General features: G+C 40.9%; 1 protein-coding gene across 1 annotated transcript in view; it reads left to right on the forward strand.

Annotated features, from left to right (window-relative positions):
• NYAP2 (neuronal tyrosine-phosphorylated phosphoinositide-3-kinase adaptor 2) overlaps positions 1–19,305 on the forward strand; it is a 284,755-nt gene that overhangs the window by 198,049 nt on the left and 67,401 nt on the right. Inside the window, exon 6 of the mRNA XM_030215654.1 lies at positions 14,437–14,540. Coding sequence (XP_030071514.1) covers positions 14,437–14,540 — 104 coding nt within the window. The remainder of the gene's footprint in view (positions 1–14,436; positions 14,541–19,305) is intronic.

Below are 19,305 nucleotides of genomic sequence, written 5' to 3' on the forward strand. Positions count from 1 at the left end.
CTTACCGCATGGCCATTTTTTAGGGGCTTTTTACCCACTGCGGTAAAAAAGCACTGAAACATAGGGAAAATGGCCCCTGTTGCTACTGCAGGGCCATTTTTTGCACAGCTTAGTAAAAGGACCCCATAGGTAGTATATGTCTGCATAAAATAGGCCCAATGTAATCTCCCACTTTTCTTCCCCGCATAGCTGATCTCTTAGAAAATTACGCTTTTTCTGTTTCTTTATGGTGAAAACATTTTAACCACTTCATGGCTTCCTAGTCCAGAAGATTTATGAATGCTTAATTTTGTGTCTAGACAGGAGCACATAAGCTCCTTTTTTTCTCTTTAATCTGTCTTGGAGAAATTAGGACATGATAAGCATTCTCCAGGATGACAACCATATAATTTTGTAATTAGTAGGTTGATAGTCCCTTAAATTTAAAAACTGTATTTTGTTTATGAAGCTGACTATGAATTGAAAACAACTGTGTGTCAGCAGCTGCAGAAAAATACAGGAGTTCTGTAAAATTGTATTTATAGAAATGAAACCGTAACATCAAAATAATTTGAACGAATATAGGTTTGAAAACCAGGGCTAAAGTTGTTTCTATACTATATTTAGGGCTAGATTTACTATATTTTAATGCATGATATTACTAGTTCATGCATGTATTAAATAGAAATTAAATATTATAAGCAAAGGGAGACAGCGATCTGCAGATGCTCGAGCAGAAAATGAACAAAGCAGACCAACAAATTGCAGGAATAAGGATTTTATTAAACACAAAGCTCATTGTAGCCACGTTTTGCTTTAGAAAGGCTGCCTCAGAGGCTGTCAATTTAGACACAACTTAAAAACAAACCAATAAATAGTTTATATAAAACTATTTCCACATAGTTATAAATGATAATAAAATAATAATAAAATCAATAAAACACATGCAAAATGCTATTCACCTAAATAATGAAACAGAAATCAGGAAACTACAAAAGGTGCAAAGTCAGTGGTGTATTCAATATTACACTTGAATCTACTACTACTACTACTATTTAGCATTTCTATAGCGCTACAAGGCGTACGCAGTGCTGCACAAACATAGAAGAAAGACAGTCCCTGCTCAAAGAGCTTACAATCTAATAGACAAAAAAAATAAATAAAGTAAGCAAATCAAATCAATTAATGTGAACGGGAAGGAAGAGAGGAGGGTAGGTGGAGGCGAGTGGTTACAAGTGGTTACGGGTCAAAAGCAATGTTAAAGAGGTGGGCTTTCAGTCTAGATTTAAAGGTGGCCAAGGATGGGGCAAGACGTAGGGGCTCAGGAAGTTTATTCCAGGAGTAAGGTGCAGCGAGACAGAAGGCACGAAGTCTGGAGTTGGCAGTAGTGGAGAAGGGAACAGATAAGAAGGATTTATCCATGGAGCGGAGTGCACGGGAAGGGGTGTAGGGAAGGACGAGTGTGGAGAGATATTGGGGAGCAGCAGAGTGAGTACATTTATAGGTTAGTAGAAGAAGTTTGAACAGGATGCGAAAATGGATAGGGAGCCAGTGAAGGGTCTTGAGGAGAGGGGTAGTATGAGTAAAGTGACCCTGGCGGAAGACGAGACGGGCAGCAGAATTTTGAACCGACTGGAAGGGGGAGAGGTGACTAAGTGGGAGGCCAGCAAGAAGCAGATTGCAGTAGTCTAAACGAGAGGTGACAAGGGTGTGGATGAGGGTTTTGGTAGAGTGCTCAGAAAGAAAGGGGCGGATTTTACGGATGTTGTGAAGAAAGAAACGACAGGTCTTGGCAATCTGCTGGATATGAGCAGAGAAGGAGAGAGAAGAGTCAAAGATGACCCCAAGGTTTCGAGCTGAGGAGACAGGGAGAATGAGAGAGCCATCAACAGAAATAGAAAACGGGGGGAGCGGGGAGGTGGGTTTGGGGGGGGAAAATGAGAAGCTCGGTTTTGGTCATATTTAATTTCAGGTGGCGTTGAGACATCCAGACAGCAATGTCAGACAAGCACGCTGAAACTTTGGTTTGGATGCAAGGTGAGATATCAGGGGTAGAAAGGTAGATTTGGGAGTCATCAGCATAGAGATGGTAGGAAAAGCCATGGGATGAGATTAATGAACCAAGGGAAGAAGTGTAGATAGAAAAGAGGAGGGGACCAAGAACAGAACCCTGAGGTACACCGACAGGCAGAGGGATAGAAGTAGAAGAGGATCCACCAGAGTGAACACTAAAGGTGTGGAGGGAGAGGTAGGAAGAGAACCAGGAAAGGACAGAGCCCTGGAATCCAAGTGAGGACAGGGTATCGAGAAGTATGCTGTGATCGACAGTGTCAAAAGCAGCGGAAAGATCAAGAAGAATGAGGATGGAATATTGACCTCTGGATTTAGACAGTAATAGGTCATTGGAGACTTTAGTAAGCGCAGTTTCGGTTGAATGGAGAGGGTGAAAACCAGATTGTAGTGTGTCAAGAATAGCATGTGAGGAGAGAAAATCAAGGGAGCGGCGGTGAACAGCACGCTCAAGTAATTTGGAGAGAAAAGGAAGGAGGGAGATGGGTCGGTAATTAGAGGGACAAGTAGGGTCGAGTGAAGGCTTCTTAGGGAGAGGTGTGACCACAGCATGTTTAAAGGCAGCAGGGACAGTCGCAGTGGAAAGTGAGAGGTTGAGAATGTAACAGATAAAAGGAATAAGAGCAGGAGAGATGGCATTAAGAAGGTGGGTGGGAATGGGATCAGAGGAACAGGTGGTACATTTTGAGGAAGAAAGGAGAAGTGTAGTTTCCTCAATAGTAACTTCAGGAAAGGAGGAAAGGGAATGAGGGGAAGGAGAGAGAGGGGAACGGACTAGTGGAGGGAGAGGTGTTGAGGTAGAGAAAGCAAGGTTTATCTTTTGAACCTTGTTGTGAAAGAATTCAGCAAGGGTCTGAGGAGATAATGAAGGGGGTGTTGGGGGAGGGGGCACCTTGAGGAGAGAGTTCAATGTGGTGAAGAGAAGTCGAGGTTTAGAGCCAAGAGAGTTGGTCAGTTGGATATAATAACCCTGTTTGGCACGTAAAAGAGCAGATTGGAAGGAGGTCAGCATGAACTTAAAGTGTAAGAAATCAGCAAGGACCCGAGATTTCCGCCAGAGGCATTCGGTGGAGTGGGTACAGGAACGTAGGTAGCGGATATTAGAAGTCAGCCAAGGTTGGGGTTTTGTACGCCTTACAGGGCGGGTCATCAAAGGTGCAAGAGTGTCTAAGGCAGAGGATAGAGTATTGTTGTAAGAAGAAACAGCCTCGTTGACAGACGTGGATGGTGCCACAGTAGAGAGGAGGTTTGAAACATGGGAGGATAGAGATGAAGGGTCCATATCGTGAAGTCACCAAGGATGAGAGAGGGGGAGGAAGGATCATGGAAGAAGGCAAGCCAGGCATCAAAGTCACTGAGAAAGGATGAAAGGGACTTATCAGGGGGACGATAAATGACCGCTATTCGAAGAGGCAGAGGAGAGAAAAGGCGGATAGAGTGGACTTCAAAGGAGGAAAAACAGTGAGATTGAGGTGGAAGAAGGGGTTGAAATCTGGAGGAGGGAGAGAGAAGTAGTCCAACACCGCCCCCACGGCCAGCAGGGCGAGGAGTATGTGAAAATAGATAACTGCATTGGCACAGGGCTGCGACTGAAGCAGAGTCATCAGGGCAGAGCCAGGTTTCTGTTATGGCGAGCAGATGGAGATGACGCGAGATAAAGAGGTCCTGGATATAGGCAAGTTTGTTACAGATAGAGCGGGCATTCCATAGGGCGCAAGAGAAGGGCAGAGAAGAGGAGGGGAGTAGAGAAATAGAGATGAGGTTAGAGAGGTCGCAGTGAGATCTGTAGAGTTAGGATAATAGTTGGTGAGGGAGGCCAGGATTGGGATTGATGTCACCGGCTGAGAGTAAGAGAAGGAGTAAAAGAGAGCGGAGGAGAGTAGGAGAGGTGTAGCCACAAAGGCGTCGAAGGAGAGAGGTATTTAGGTGGAATGGGGAAGGCAAAATGGAGGGAAGAAAGAGGCGGAGATTAAAAGCCAAGAGGGAGGAAGAGGGTAGGAGAGAAGGTGAGGTGATGAAGTCGATGGATGGGCAGTGAGTTCCTGTAGCGGAGAGAGGTAGGGGGGTGAGGGAAAGATTAGGAAGGGACAGGGCTAGGAAGAGAATGTGAATAGGGGCCATAAATGACTGAGGTACTTTAGCAACTGGGAAGAAGATTAGATGTAAAGAGAAAAATGCCCCACTCGCCGTTAGGCACCTAGAGCGGAGGCCCTGAGTGGATCGGAGTAGACCTGGGTGTCACCTCGGAGAAGGCTGTAAGGATATGCAGATGAGCTGCAAGTCCTCCACTGCACCTGAAAGGCAGCCGGTGGTAGAGCTGGGCACCTCTCAGCTGAGGAAAGGCTTACCAGGGGTTAGGCCGAAGACAGCATTCCTCCCCCTGAGGGTCGCCTGATCCTGAATCTACTACCTTATATATATATATATATATTTTTTTTTTCTTTCTGAGGGCCTTTTACTAAGGTGCGCTCACGTTTTTGGCGTGCGCTAAAATTGTGGGCACACTAAACGTTAGAAACGTCAATGCATTCCTAGGAGCATCTCTAATGTTTAGCATGCCCACAATTTTAGTGTGTTCTAAAACGTGAGCACACCTTAGTAAAAGAAGCCTTCTGTGAGGTAAAATGGAACGTGCTCAAAGTCTAAGGAATCATGCACAACTTTATATAATACAAGCGAATAAAACAGAGTGGAAAGAAAGCATATCTATAGGGGAATCAGAGCTCCTCTTTCCCTTTATATGCATTGCACCAAAGGTCAAAGGTTCTAATCTTAAGAAAAACTTTTAAAATACTATAACCATAGTAAAAATTGTAAAACTTGCATATAACAAACATACCTGAGGTTTACTACATAAGTACATAAGTATTGCCATACTGGGAAAGATCAAAGGTCCATCAAGTCCAGCATCCTGTTTTCAACAGTGGCCAATCAGATCACAAATACCTGGCAAGAAAAGTACTAAACCGCCAGTGCTGACACAGACCAATCATTTTCTATGGGCTGTGCCGGCAATGATGCACAGAAGCCACTAGCATGGCTTAGTAAACAGACCCTTTAACAGATCATAATAATGTGCTGTTTAATGCTCAAAACTTTCAAAAAATGCATCTACAAGCCATTCCAATTTAAAGCAGATCATTTTTTGAAAGCATATTTTGCTGAAAAGACGATGATTATCAATAAAGCAGTGTCTGCCAACCTGGAATCACTAATTTTAGAACAAAAATGCCACTTAAAAAGCTCAGAAATGCTAAAAATATCTTAAAATTTTAAATGTTCTAGGCAGCCATATTGTATGTGTTCCAATGATGCAAATGATGTCATCGGAACCAGGAAACACTGCAAACCATGAATAAAATTATAAATATGTTCAACAACATATACAAAACAACCATAAATGAATTTACATAGATATTTTCCTTTTTGAAGATTATTGAACCCCAAAACATGGCACTGTGTCAAGTCCTTCTGAACTTCAACTGTTTTGGGGTCTACTTTTTATTATAATAAACTTTCTGTTTGGCATTCCTAGGTTTCTTTCTTTCTTTCTTTCTTTCTTTCTTTCTTTCTTTCTTTCTTTCTTTCTTTCTTTTTCAGGCCCAATATTCAGCCAGCAGTGATCAGCATTTTGCTGACCACTGCCGGCGTTATACTTGTAAATGTCAGAATTTCATCTTTGAAATTTCAGGTTTATGAAGCCAGTGAAACCATAGCTTCCCTCTCCTTCAGGTATTGCAGTCTATTATGGGACATGTCTTTAAGGTCCCCTTTTACAAAGCTGCAGCAAAAGGGGGCCTGTGCTGTCATCGGCGCACGTTTTGATGCATGCTAAGGCCCCCATTTACCGCAGTGGGTAAAGGGCAGGTCTTTGGGTTTTTTTTCAGGAAATGGCCATTTCGCAATTGAAGCACTTGTCTCGTGACCATTTTGTGGGGAGCACTTACCTTCACCCATTGAAGTGGCGGTAAGGACTCCCGTGCTAATCCGGTGGTAACTGGGCAGCGCAATGGGGGTGGGAACTACCACTAGGCTGCTGCGGTAGCCCGGCAGTACTTCTCTTTTAGTGAGCGATAAGCCCGAGTTGGGCTTACTGCCATTTTGTAAAAGGACCCCTAAGTAAGTTATTGTACTGCTAAATTTGTTCTGTTCAAATTCATTATTGGGCGAATGTAGAAATAAAATATGTGTACATATTGGTTGGTAGTATTAATTAGGCAGAGTGATATTCTTCTGTACTTCCAGCCTTTCTTAGCATGTAGACTTCAACAGACTTAATAGTTCCAAGAACTATCACAGAGGTCAAAAAGGAAAATATACATAAACTATTTGGTCGAGATAGAGACCCTTCAGTAGAGCTAAGGCTTACTGAAAATTGGCAAGCACTGCCACCATCTGCTTCTACTGAGTATTGCTTACAGGAAGTTTGTCAAACTGGTAGTTCACAGTTCAACTGGATTATAAACATAAAACATTTAGCATGCACATATGTAAAGTGGGAGCAGATTTCAGCTCATAACTCACGTTTGTTCTCTGCTTTAAATCTGCACCCCATATATGTTCTTTATTGCTATTATACTTCAGCTGACTTAGCTTTCAAGGGCCCGATATTCAGCCAGCAGCAATCAGGGTTTTGCTGACCGCTACTGGCATTAACCCCAGAAATACAATGCTGGGCCACATCCGGGTACTGGAATTGAATTTTCAGGTTTACGGAGCCAGCGAAAACCATAGCTGGTTAAGTGCGGTATTCGGCATTTAACTGGCCATGAAGAACCATATAAAGACAGGACAGACTTACTGTATATGCAGTACCTGGCAAAACCCAAATTAGTAGCACATTCCATGCTACCAATCCCGGGGCAAGCAGTAGCTTCCCCCACGTCCATCTCAATAACAGACTATGGACTTCTCCTCTAGGTATTTGTCCAAACCTTGTTTTAAACCCAGATATGCCACATCTTCCGGCAGTGAGTTCCAGGGCTTAACTATTCTTTGAATGAAAAAAAAAATCCTCCTATTTGTTTTAAAAGTATTTCCATGTAATTTTATTGAATGTCCCCTGATCTTTGTATTTTTTTGAATGAGTGAAAATTTGATTCACTTCTACCCGTTCTGCACCACTCAGGATTTTATAGACTTCCATCATATCCCCCTCAGCCATCTCTTTTCCAAGCAGAAGAGCCCTAACCTCTTTAGCCTTTCCTCATACAAAAGGAGTGCCATCCCCTTTATCATTTGGTCGCTCTTCTTTGAACCTTTTCTAATTTCACTACATTTTTTTTGAGATTCAGTGACCAGAACTGAATGCAATACTCAAGGTGAGGTCATACCATGGAGTGATACAGAGGCATTATAATATTCTTGGTCTTACTTTGCATCCCTTTCCTAATAATTCCTAGCATCTTGTTTGCTTTTTTTGGCCGCTGCCGCACACTGGGCAGAAGATTTCAGCATATTGTCTACAATGACACCTAGATCTTTTTCTTGAGTGCTGACTCCTAAGGTGGACGCTAGCATCAGTTAACTGAGATTCAGATTATTCTTCCCAACGTGCATCTCTTTGCATTTGTCCACATTAAATTTCATCTGCTATTTGGATATTAGGACAGTTTTATCCGCTCACCTAACTGGACTGAATATTGATGTTAACCACTTATTTATTTAAAAATGTCTATGCCACACTATCCTGAAAGTTCTAAGCGGCTTACAAATCTAACATCCACAATATCAATTAAAACAGACATAAAACATATTACATTACATTAATCCAGCTAATCACAAATAGTTCATATCATTTGCGTTTCTTTACAAATACCTTCAAACCTCTACAGCTGACTTTAGGACTGTTACATCAAATTGTAGTATTCTGCATTGCCTATCAACGAGTTCATATTCCTTTATAAGTTTGTTGGAATAGAAATGTTTTAAGTTCTTTCTTGAACTCACTTAACCGTTGAATCTCTCTCAAACGCAAAGGTAAGGAGTTCTATAATACTGGACCTGCAATATTTTAAAAAATCATACATCCTGTAAAGCCTTAGTTGCAGATTTTAAGCATCACCTCAATTAATAGATGCTCATTTTCAAAGCACATAAACTTACAAAGTTACATATTTTATTATAGAAATGTTGTAAGTGTATGTGCTTTGAAAATGGGCGTCATGGAGTCTTGCTGCCAAAACATCAGATGCCTGACCAGTCAATACCTAAAAAAATTAAACAACAAATTTAAAATTTTATCCTCTAAATCTACTGGTAAACCAATGAAGTGTCATCATGACAGAGGAAATATGATTATAATGGTCATTAGTACCCTAGCAGTTGCATTTTGAGCCACTTGCAGAGTCCTTAATTGATTCTTTCTTATCCCAAATAGCAGGCTGTTGCAATAAGCAAAGCATGGTGTTATACTACTTTTAATCACCTTCCTGAAGTTTCCCTGTGTTAACAAATCCTTCAATCTTCTCAATAAGCGTAATTTAAAAAAGAAATCTTTAATTACCTTCTGGACCTGCCACTTTTCAATCATTACACTTAAATTCCGAATCTTGTTTGGCATAGAATCAGATTCAAATTTAAATATAGCAGGTTTATCGGTACATGAGTAACTGGCCAATAGCAGAATTTGTGTCTTTGTAGCATTTAATTTGAATATCTAGTTATTTTTAAGCCCACTAACGTATAACCGCTTAAGTCATCATGGGGTACTTCATGAAAATAGGGCACACTTTTCTGTGGTCCCATCTATGCACTAAACCTGGCTGCTTAGGGTCAGATTCTACATATGGCACCTTGAGAATCCACAAAGAAAAACATTTCCACCTAAGCATATTGTATAAGTACATAAGTGTTACCATACTGGGACAGATCAAAGGTCCATCAAGCCCAGTATCCTGTTTCCAACAGTGGCCAATCCGGGTCACAAGTATCTGGCAAGATCCCAAAACAGTACAATACATTTTATGCTGCTTATCCCAGAAATAAGCAGTGGATTTTCCCAAGTCCATTTTAATAATGGCTTATGGACTTTTCTTTTAGGAAGCTAGCCAAACCTTTTTTAAACCCCGCTAAGCTAACTGCTTTTACCTCATTCTCTAGCAACCTGATTGCGGAGTACCGCAAGGATCACCACTATAACTGATCCTTTTCAACCTTATGATAACTCCACTAGCCAAGACCTTATCAACCCAAGGCCTTAACCCATTTGTCTACGCTGATGATGTTACATTATATATCCCCTACAAACATGATTTAGCAGAAATCAGCAACCAAATTGAGCTCAGTTTAAACATCATGAACTCATGAGCAAATGCATTCCAATTAAAACTCAATACAGAAAAAACACACTGCCTCATCATCTCATCCCAATACAATACATACAAACCCACAAATATTAACATCCCAGGATATACCCTCCCTATCTCAGACAGCCTGAAAATTCTCAGAGTAACAATCAACTATAACCTCTCACTAGAGACCCAAGCGAAATCCACCATAAAGACAATGTTTTTCTCAATGTGGAAACTCAAACGCCTGAAACAATTCTTCCCGAGGGAAATATTTCGTAATCTGATACAATCAATGGTACTAAGCCACGCAGACTATTGTAATGGAATCTATGCGAGATGCAAGGATCAAATCATAAAAAAAACTCCAGACCGCTCAAAACACAGCAGCCAGGCTTATATTTGGAAAAACGTGTTTTGACAGTGCCAAACCACTCCAAGAAAAACTGCACTGGCTACCAATCAAAGAACATATCACTTTCAAAATCTGCACGACTGTTCATAAAATTATTTAAGGCGAGGCACCTGGTTACATGACAGACCTTATCGACCTGTCAACCAGAAATACCACAAGATCTGCACGATCTTACCTAAACCTCCACTACCCATCCAACAAAGGATTCAAATACAAATCCACCTATGCATCCAGCTTTTCCTACTTAAGCGCACAACTATGGAACGCACTGCCAAAAGCAGTAAAAACTACGCTAGACCACCTAAATTTCCAGAAAGCACTAAAGACAGTCCTGTTCAGAAGAGCATACCCCACCGACCCAACATAAAAAATACCTGGACACCTGCGACACAATATAACCAAAGACCGTAATGGACATTACCTGACTCTTCCTCCCCCTCTCCCTCTATAAACTCCCCCAATTACCTACCCCCAATTAACCTTATCTACCATAATATCACCTTGTACTCATTCATACCTTGTATTTGTTCAGACCGATACCGGCTAACGCCATTAACGGTAATATGTAAGCCACATTGACCCTGCAAAAAGGTGGCAAAATGTGGGATACAAATGCAACAAATAATAATAATAATGAATTCCAGAGTTTAATTATACGTTGAGTGAAGAAATATTTTCTCTGATTTGTTTTAAATGTACTACTTTGTAGCTTCATTGCATGCTCCCTAGTCCTAGCAGTTTTTAGAAAGAGTAAACAAGCATTCACGTCTACCCATTCCACTCCACTCAGTATTTTATATACCTCTATCATATCTCCCCTCAGCCATCTTTTATTGAAGGTGAAGAGCCCAAACCGTCTCAGCCTATCCTCATAGGGAAGTCTTCTCATTCCCTTTGTCATTTTCGTCACCCTTCTCTGTACCTTTTCCACTATAAGGGGCGCCTATATTTAGACGCGGTATATAGAATACACTTAATTGATATCCTAGTGCCTAAAACTACATGCCTCCATTTACACCAATGAAAATGTGGTATAAATCCCGACATGTAGATTAAGGCAGATTGGGCCATATTCTATAACTATGCGTGCAAATTTCAGGACACCCACAAACACCCATTTCTCCGCCTATAACCATGCCCTTTTTTGCCTGCGCGCATTAGAATCTAGGCGCAGTGCATTACAGAATATGTTTAGAAAGTTTTGCGTGTAAATTCCAATTATTTCCAATTAGTGCTCATTATTGCTTGTTAAGTGCTGTTAACAACGCTGACTGACTTGTTAAACCAATTAAGTTACACATGTTGTTACAGAATACGCTTGGATTTTGGTGCAGAACACTGAAGGTGCATTATATCAAATCTAGAATTATCAGCACTTAAGCAACCAAGGGCCGACTCTGCTCCCCCTTCCCCAAGAACACCCCCAACATAGCCAGCTTTGAGTTAGGCATTAACCATGAATTTCACCAGCAAGTAGCCAGTGAAGAGCTTCTGAAAATTAGCAGCTAGCTCCAGTCAAGCAAGTTAACCTGTCAGCGGCCAGCTAAATCCCTTTGAATATTGGCCGGTCAGTGCTTTGGCGGTCAGAGGAAGTATTCAGCAGCACTATCCAGTTAAGTACTACTAAATATCTGGAAATGGCCAGCTCAGAGGGGTTTAATTGAGCAGGAGCCTCTCCTACCTGGTTAAATACTTTTGAATATTGACCCCATTGCTTACGTTCTTCCAAAGTTCAACAACTTCTTTCTTTTTCAAAGAAAATTAAAATGTACCAGCATGAAGGATAGTGGTAAAACTTAACCTCAAGCAAAGGAAGGCCTTCAATAATGACATCAATTTGGCTTCTTGCCAGTCATTGCCTTAGTGGAATGCATTTCTTCACAGGTCACAAGGTTTCTCATATATTACCTGCCATAGCATTCAACCGACAGGTCATACAATTGACACGTACTAGATTCATTTCATTGCTACATATTCTTGGCAGGTCATACCAGGACTTATTGGAGATGTGCACAAGAGAAAAAAAATTGGTTCTTTTTTAGATTTTTTACTTTTTTTTCAGACTTTTTTAATTCATTTTATGCATTCCTGTTAATAAAATAAATAATTCATGTAGCACTTTTAAACACATGCAGATCAAACATGCATTAATTTATAGATTATAGGTACATAATTTTTAAGGCCTGCTAATGACATGAATATGGGCTAACAAACTGAATGCATATGGAATATATGGGTGTCATGGGCATCGAGGCCACCTTTTACAGCAGTGGGGGGTCCTTTTACTAAGGTGCGCTGAAAGATGGCCTGTGGTAGTGTAGGTGCGGGTTTTGGGCACGCACAGATCCATTTTTCAGCGTGCCTGCAAAAAATGACTTTTTAATATTTTTGCCAAAACTGGTTTCGTGGCAAAATAAAAATTGCCGTGCTTCCATTTTGGGTCTGAGACCTTACCGCCAGCCTTTGACTTAGTGGTAAAGTCTCACTTGTTAACTGGGCGGTAATGACCTACGTGTGTAGAATGCCACTTGACACGCATAGCTGATGGGTGTCAGATAATAAAAATTATTTTTTGGACGCGCATAACGGACATACACCAAAAATGAAATTACTACAAGGGCCACGTGGTAGCCAGGCAGTAAATCCAAATTGGCATGCATTGGGTGCATGTAGGTGCCTACCTGGCTTAGTAAAAGGGCCCCTGGGTAAAAGGCAGGGTTATTTTTAAAGAAATGGATGTGCAGCAAGTGAAGCACTTACCGTGTGCCCATTTCAGATGGGAACACTTACCGCCACCCATTGAGGTGGCGGTAAGATCTCCCATGCTACCCCAGCAGTAACTGGGCAGTGCACGACAAAGGAAGTGGAATTGTGGAGAGTGAGGAGGAAAGAGGGAGGGGCCAGGGCTGGACATTAACTGTCGCACTCTAAAAAAAAGTCATGCAAATAACACAGACACATTCTTCATAGTCTTCCTCCTCCTTGTCCACAAAGAGTATTGGTGGGCAAAGGATGGCTGTGGGTTGAACACTGGTTGGGGGTTATAGATAATTTGCTTGCATTCCTAGGAGATGGTCAGGGTAGGGAGGTCAGATTGGCCAGAGGTGCCAAGTTACCCAATCCCAGGCTGGAGATTTTGGACAGTTGTGTTTTTAAACTTACATCCCATATTGATGCTTTGAAGATTCTCATACTCCTCACAAGTTTCAGACTTGCAATAATTCACAACTCTTTTGAAGGTAATTTTATAGCAAAGGAGGTTAGGTTGGTTGGAAGGTGGCTATTATACATCTATTTTACAAAGATAAATAGGTGCCTATTTGTCTTTATAAAATAATAGCATAAATGCTGCAGAGATTGTGCCTACATTGAACGTGTGGATATTATGCCTGCTTGAGAGCAGCTGTAAATGTTCACAGGTGGGTTATTGAAGTACATTCATAAGTTAAGGTTTATAATCTACATGAGTATACTATGACTCTGCCTGTCCTCTGCTCAGACCTTGCCCCTGGTAATGCCTACAGTAAAAAGAATGCATATGCATTGAGGTGATAATGCCCCTTTATAAGACTCTTGTGAGACCTCGTTTAGAATATTGTGTACAATTCTGGAGAATGCACTTTCAAAAAGATATAAACATGGATGAAGCTGGTCCAGAAGGCAGCTACTAAAATGGTCAGCAGTCTTCGCATAAAGAATATGAGGACAGTCTTAAAAATCTCAATATGTATACTGTGGAACAAAGGTGGGAGAGGGGAGATATGATAGAGCATTGAAATACTTATACAGCATAAATGCACAGGAGGTAAGTCTCAATTGAAAGGAAGCTCTGGTACGAGGGGGCATAGGATGAAGGTGAAAGGGGATAGACTCAGAAGTAACCTGAGGAAATACTTATTCATGGAAAGGGTGGTTAGTTTGTGTAACAGCCTTAGGAGACAAAAACAGTATCTGAATTCCAGAGAGTTTGGGACAAGTACATAGGATCTTTAAGGGAGTAATAGTGAGAATAGATGGCATGAATGAGCAGACTGGATAGGCCATATGGTCTTTATCTACTTACATTTTTTCTCTGTTTCTATGCATGCCACCAGTATGCATGGCACCATTTTATAAGAACTATATTGCTGCATATATTACCACACATACTAAAATGACTTTATTATCTCTGCTTTGCAGTATCTGCTTTGGGCTCACTCTCTCTTCCCAGTCCCTGCAGAGGAAGAAGGGTGTGTGTGTGTGGTGGGGGGGGGGGGGGGGGGGGGAACAACAGGATAATAAGTACTGGATTATGGAGTAAAGTGATTGTTCTCTATTCTCCAAGCTTTTCTCTTTCCTGGCTCTTCCCTACAAGCTGCATAGAAGGAATGGGTTGAAGCAGAAAACCCCTACTACTCCGCAGTATGAAAAGAAATAGCAGAACTAGCTATTTCCTGAAGAATTAAGCCCTGGATCATAACACCTTTTATTGGACAAACATATGGATTATCTAAAGATGATGATACCCTTGAACTTTTAAAGCTTCATACGACTTCTAAAGAAATAACCTTGGTTCTCTAAGTTCACATATATCTTTTATTGGATTAAAATAAGAATTATGACAGCTTGATAGGAATCTAGTTTTCTCCAGGATCAATAAGGTTACAATTATTGATATGTTTCCATTTTGCTTTCTTCCTGCAGAAACAAAAGTAAGTTGCAGACTAGGCCGTTCAGCCTCCACGTCAGGTGTGCCTCCACCTTCAGTTGCTCCTCACAAGCAAGCCAGCAAAGTACAACAGAGCCAGGTACCATCGTTAGCCAATCGTGAATGACTCCATATGATGCAACTTGCCAAATATTTCTCACCTCTGTCTCTCTCTGTCATTTCCTGCAGTAATCTAACTGTGTTTAGTTTTGATTTTTGTATCTGTCATCAGCAATGAAAGTTGATTCTCTGATCTTAGGGGAACTTTCTTTGCCTTCATTTTAAAACAAACAGGGAAAAAAAAAAGAATTATTTCTGCCTCAGACTGACTTCATTCTGTAATATAAATGTTGTAAGGTTGTACTGTCTGGTTTATTTTTTTTTTTTCATGTTTTGTGTATTTTTCTACTGGCCTAAAAATTTATCACATTTTGATAAATTTCTATATTTTGTCTTGGTGTAGATTTTCATGTCTTGTCTAAACATATGCATCACTGTTTCCTAATGACATGTACATATATTTTAACTTCTTGTTGTACTGTAATATTTGTCAGTTTTCACATTCTTTCTGGACTAGGTGCATGATTGTATTACTTTGTGATTTATCCTAGTCCTTATAAGTGCCAGTGCATTATATTATTTCAACATGGCAGTTAGTTTCCTTCATCCTTATGACATAAAGGACACATGGTACTATTAGGTAGTCAGCTATGCTTATATAAATTGTAACAAACCTGCTTTAAAAAGAGCAACTCATCTCAAATGCTGGAATACACTCAAAACAATATTGTGTTTGTGCATGTAAAAACATATTTATATAATCATCTTGAGGAAAGAGATGAGAAATAAAGACATAGCCAAAATACATTCAACTTGTTTGTGTTGTGTGCGTTATGTCAATGTCTTAATCATTTCACTGCATAAATTGTGTTTCTTTGTTCATTCACGAGACTATCAGTATAATGAAAATGAACTGTATGTATTTAATAAGTAGTTGGTCTGACTATAATTGGGAACCCATATTTTATACAAATCTTCTTCAAAAGTAGGAACATTTCCACTGATTTGTTGTCGTCTCCACTGTGTTGTGTCTGCTTTTGGAGTGTGGGGTTTGTTCTTTTGTTCCGCTTTGAGCATTTACAAAAGACATCTTCTGTTTGGCTTTATTATGTCCACTTAGGACCTCTATGGTCAAATGCAGGTTGATGTCATCAAAAATCAGAGATGAGGCTAGGGATGGGCTGTCATTTTAAATGACTATCATTTGCTGCTATGAGCATATATCTACTTTTCTTTATAGAATATGCTCCAAATAGTTGCCTTCTTGGTGTGTAAAAATAGATGCCACTTAATAAATTGCCCACCACATATGTATCTACTGGCACTTGTATGTGTAGACATTGGATTTCAGTAGCTACATGGGGTTAAGCACAATTATGCAAGACCCAGAGTACATGCAAAAGCCAATGGGGAAATTAAAAAAAATATATATGTGTGTATTCCTGTGCAAAATTGGCACTATGCATATAAGTTTTTGGATCCCCCCAAACCATGCCTAAAACAAGTTCCCTGTCTATCATTTGTCATTTAGGGGTACTTTTACTAAGGTGCACTGAAAATGGCCTGCTGTAGTGTAGGCATGTGTTTTGGGCGCATGCAGAATCATTTTTCAGCACACCTGTAAAAATGGCCTTTATAATATTTTTCCCAAAAATGGACGTGTGGCAAAATGAAAATTGTTGCACGTCTATTTTGAGTCTGAGACCTTACTGCCAGCCATTGACCTAGTGATAAAGTCTCACGCTGTAACCAGGTGATAATGACCTATGCGTGCCAAATGCCACTTGGCACATGTCCGATACGCAGAGCAGAAAATAATTTTGGTTGTGTGTATCGGATTCAAGGCAAAAATGAATTTACTGCAAAAGCCACATGGTAGCTGTGCAGTAACTCCATTTTGGCGTGTGTTGGGCGCATTTAGACACTTATGCGGCTTAGTAAAAGGGCCCCTTACTGAAGTAAATAGTGGTATTGTAAAATCAGCATTTACATATGAGCATGCATCTGCTTACACATATAAATTTCATGCAAGGTATCTAAAATGACCATCTAAATTATATAACAAGAAAAGACCAGCGTTCAACTCTTCCTATCAGTGTGTCAGGAGGACACACGGGTCCTATCTACAATTGAAAATGGATATTATCTCTGATTCATCAGTCGTCCCCTGGATCATCCTTTACCAGGAATCAAAACCGCTTTCCAATCACCTCTGTTTTTTGCCAAAAGAAAGCCACCTTGTCCTCTAAGCCAAAGCCATAGAACCATAGAAGAAGAATCAAGCAACCCCACCCCCCTCCCATCCCCAATATTCAAAGCTATTTAACTGGCCAGACATGGCTGCTGACTGGTTAAATAGCATATCGGTGCCTAACCATTAATATACAGTGTGAGATAACCATTTATCTCCACTGAATATTGCCCACTTAGCGCCTAGCGAATAACAGGCTACATTGCGCAAGTTATCTGGTTAGGCACAGATATTCAGCACCTATCCAGACATGTTTAGCAGTCAAATAGGACTGAATAAATTTTTTTTCTATCTTTGACCGCTAAAAAAGTTGACCAATTAGCGCTGAATATTGACATAACCAGTTAACTTTTTAGTGGTTACAAAAACCCCGGATACTCAATGCCTGTTGCCAGAAATGCCCAGCATTGAAAATCTGGGTTTAATGCTGGCGGTGGATATTAAAAGCTCTGCCCGCTGCCAGCTGAAAATCAGGCCCAAGGTTTCTACTCAAAACAATTTCTCAGTGGATTTCTTCTCAAGAAGAAATTTAGGATGACCACCATTCCCTTCATTCTTCCTCTGCACATCAAAGGGGATTGGATGTATAACCTTCATCTAAAGAATGCATACACAATCATTCCAATCCACCCTTACTATAAAATATACCTTAAGATTAGCCTTAAAACCAATCATTTCAGTACAAAGTCCTTATTATTGGCCTTTCTTCAGCCCTCTTCAGCCCTCAAAGTGCTTTGTGACAGCAGCTGCATACCTTTACCATTATGTAGGGCTGCACATCAATTACAAATTTTAGTCCCCTGGTTAATCATGATTAAAATATTTAATCACATGATTAATTGCATAAAGCATCCCCCTCACATTTTCTCCTGCACAGTGCAGAATGTAGACAAGCAGGTGCAATTTCTCAAAAGTGACATATTTCAATTACTAAACTGAAAATAAAATCATTTTTCTTACCTTTGTTGTTTGATGATGTTATTTTTCTAATCAACTTGTTCCCTCTCTCTGGGTCTGACTTTCTCTGAACTCTGTTTCCAGGGCCTCCTGTCCATTTTACTATTTATTTTCTCTCCTCCTTTCTTCTTCACTTCCTGCCCTATATCCATATTTAACATTCAACTTTCATCCATTTTTCTGCCTGCTTCTCATATCTATCTGTTTCCATCTCTTCCCTTTCCTTACCCTCCATCTTTGGGCATCAATTTCCTCCCTTCTCTTCTCCTCTCCTCTATCCATGGGCAGCATTTCTTTATCTTTTCTTCCCTACCATCCATGTGCCAGCATTTCTTCCCTCTCTTTCCCCTTCCCTGCCATCCATGTACATTTCCCCTTTCTCTTCTCCTCTCCTCTATTAATGTCTAGCATATCCCTTCTTTTTTAATTTTATCACCTATTTCCATCATCTATCTCTCTCAGGCCCAACCCTTCCCCTGTGGTCCCACATCTCTCTGTCTTCCATCTTCTCCCTCAGGTCCTGGCATCTCTGTCTGCCTGCCTCTCCCCTCCTTCCCAAACTCCAGCATCTCTCAGTCTCCTTTCCCCTTTACCTCTACTCCTGCCCCTTCCCCAAAGGTCCTGCATCTCTCTCTCTCTCTCTCTCTCTCTCTCTCTCTCTCTCTCTCTCTCTCTTCCTCTTCTTCCCTTAGGTCTGAGCATCTCTGCCTACCTGCCTCTCCCTTCCCCTCCTACTTCACTCTGCATCTCACTCTCCTTTCCCTTACAACCCTCCAAACTTGCCTTTAAGTCCAGCAACATTAAAAACATGCTGCTTCTGTCTAGCCTGGAGCTCTCCCTCTGTAGTGCTCTACCTCCTCTGACAGAACTTCCTGTTTCTGACAGGTGGGATTCTATAGAAGGAGGGCTCTGGGTCAGATGAAAGCAATGTGTATTTAGTGCTGCTTGACTTAAAGGCTAGTGCAGAGGGCCACCAAGGGGAGTGAGACAGAGCATGAGAAATGCCAGAGCCTACATGCTGGGGGAAGAGGTGGCAAGAGAGGAAGAAATGCTGGAAGGAGGAAGAGTGAGAGATTACAAACCAAGGGAGGAGGAGGAAAGAGAAATTCCAGGTCATGGGGCCAGTAGCAAAAAGTCTAATGCATTAATCATTTTTTCAGCTGAATCAAGAAATAGTACTTCCTACTTTCTGTCCAAAACCCCATTCAAATGCTTGAGAGAAAGCCCTCCAAACCTTAGACTGTAAACAAGCTCTCACCTTCTACTAGGACAAAATTCTTTAGAAAATCCACTCAATATTTTGTCTCATTTGACACAAATAGAACTAGTATGTTAGCTGCAAAAAAGAGCTCTAGCAAATTGGCTAGATTCATTCTACTATGAGCAAATAAATATTCCTCTCAGCCCCAAGGTCAAATCTCATCAGATTAGAGCTATTGTAGCCGTGGCGGGGCATAATTGAATGCGAAAGCCTATCTCCATGGGCGTCTATGTCCGAAAACGGGAACGTGAAGAGGTGGAACAGACCGCATTTTCCCATTTTCGAAAAAATGGACGTTTTTCAGCTGGGCATTTGTTTTTTTTAGCGATAATAGAA

The sequence above is a fragment of the Microcaecilia unicolor genome, chromosome 10 (assembly GCF_901765095.1).
Source record: "Microcaecilia unicolor chromosome 10, aMicUni1.1, whole genome shotgun sequence".
Lineage (NCBI taxonomy): Eukaryota > Metazoa > Chordata > Amphibia > Gymnophiona > Siphonopidae > Microcaecilia > Microcaecilia unicolor.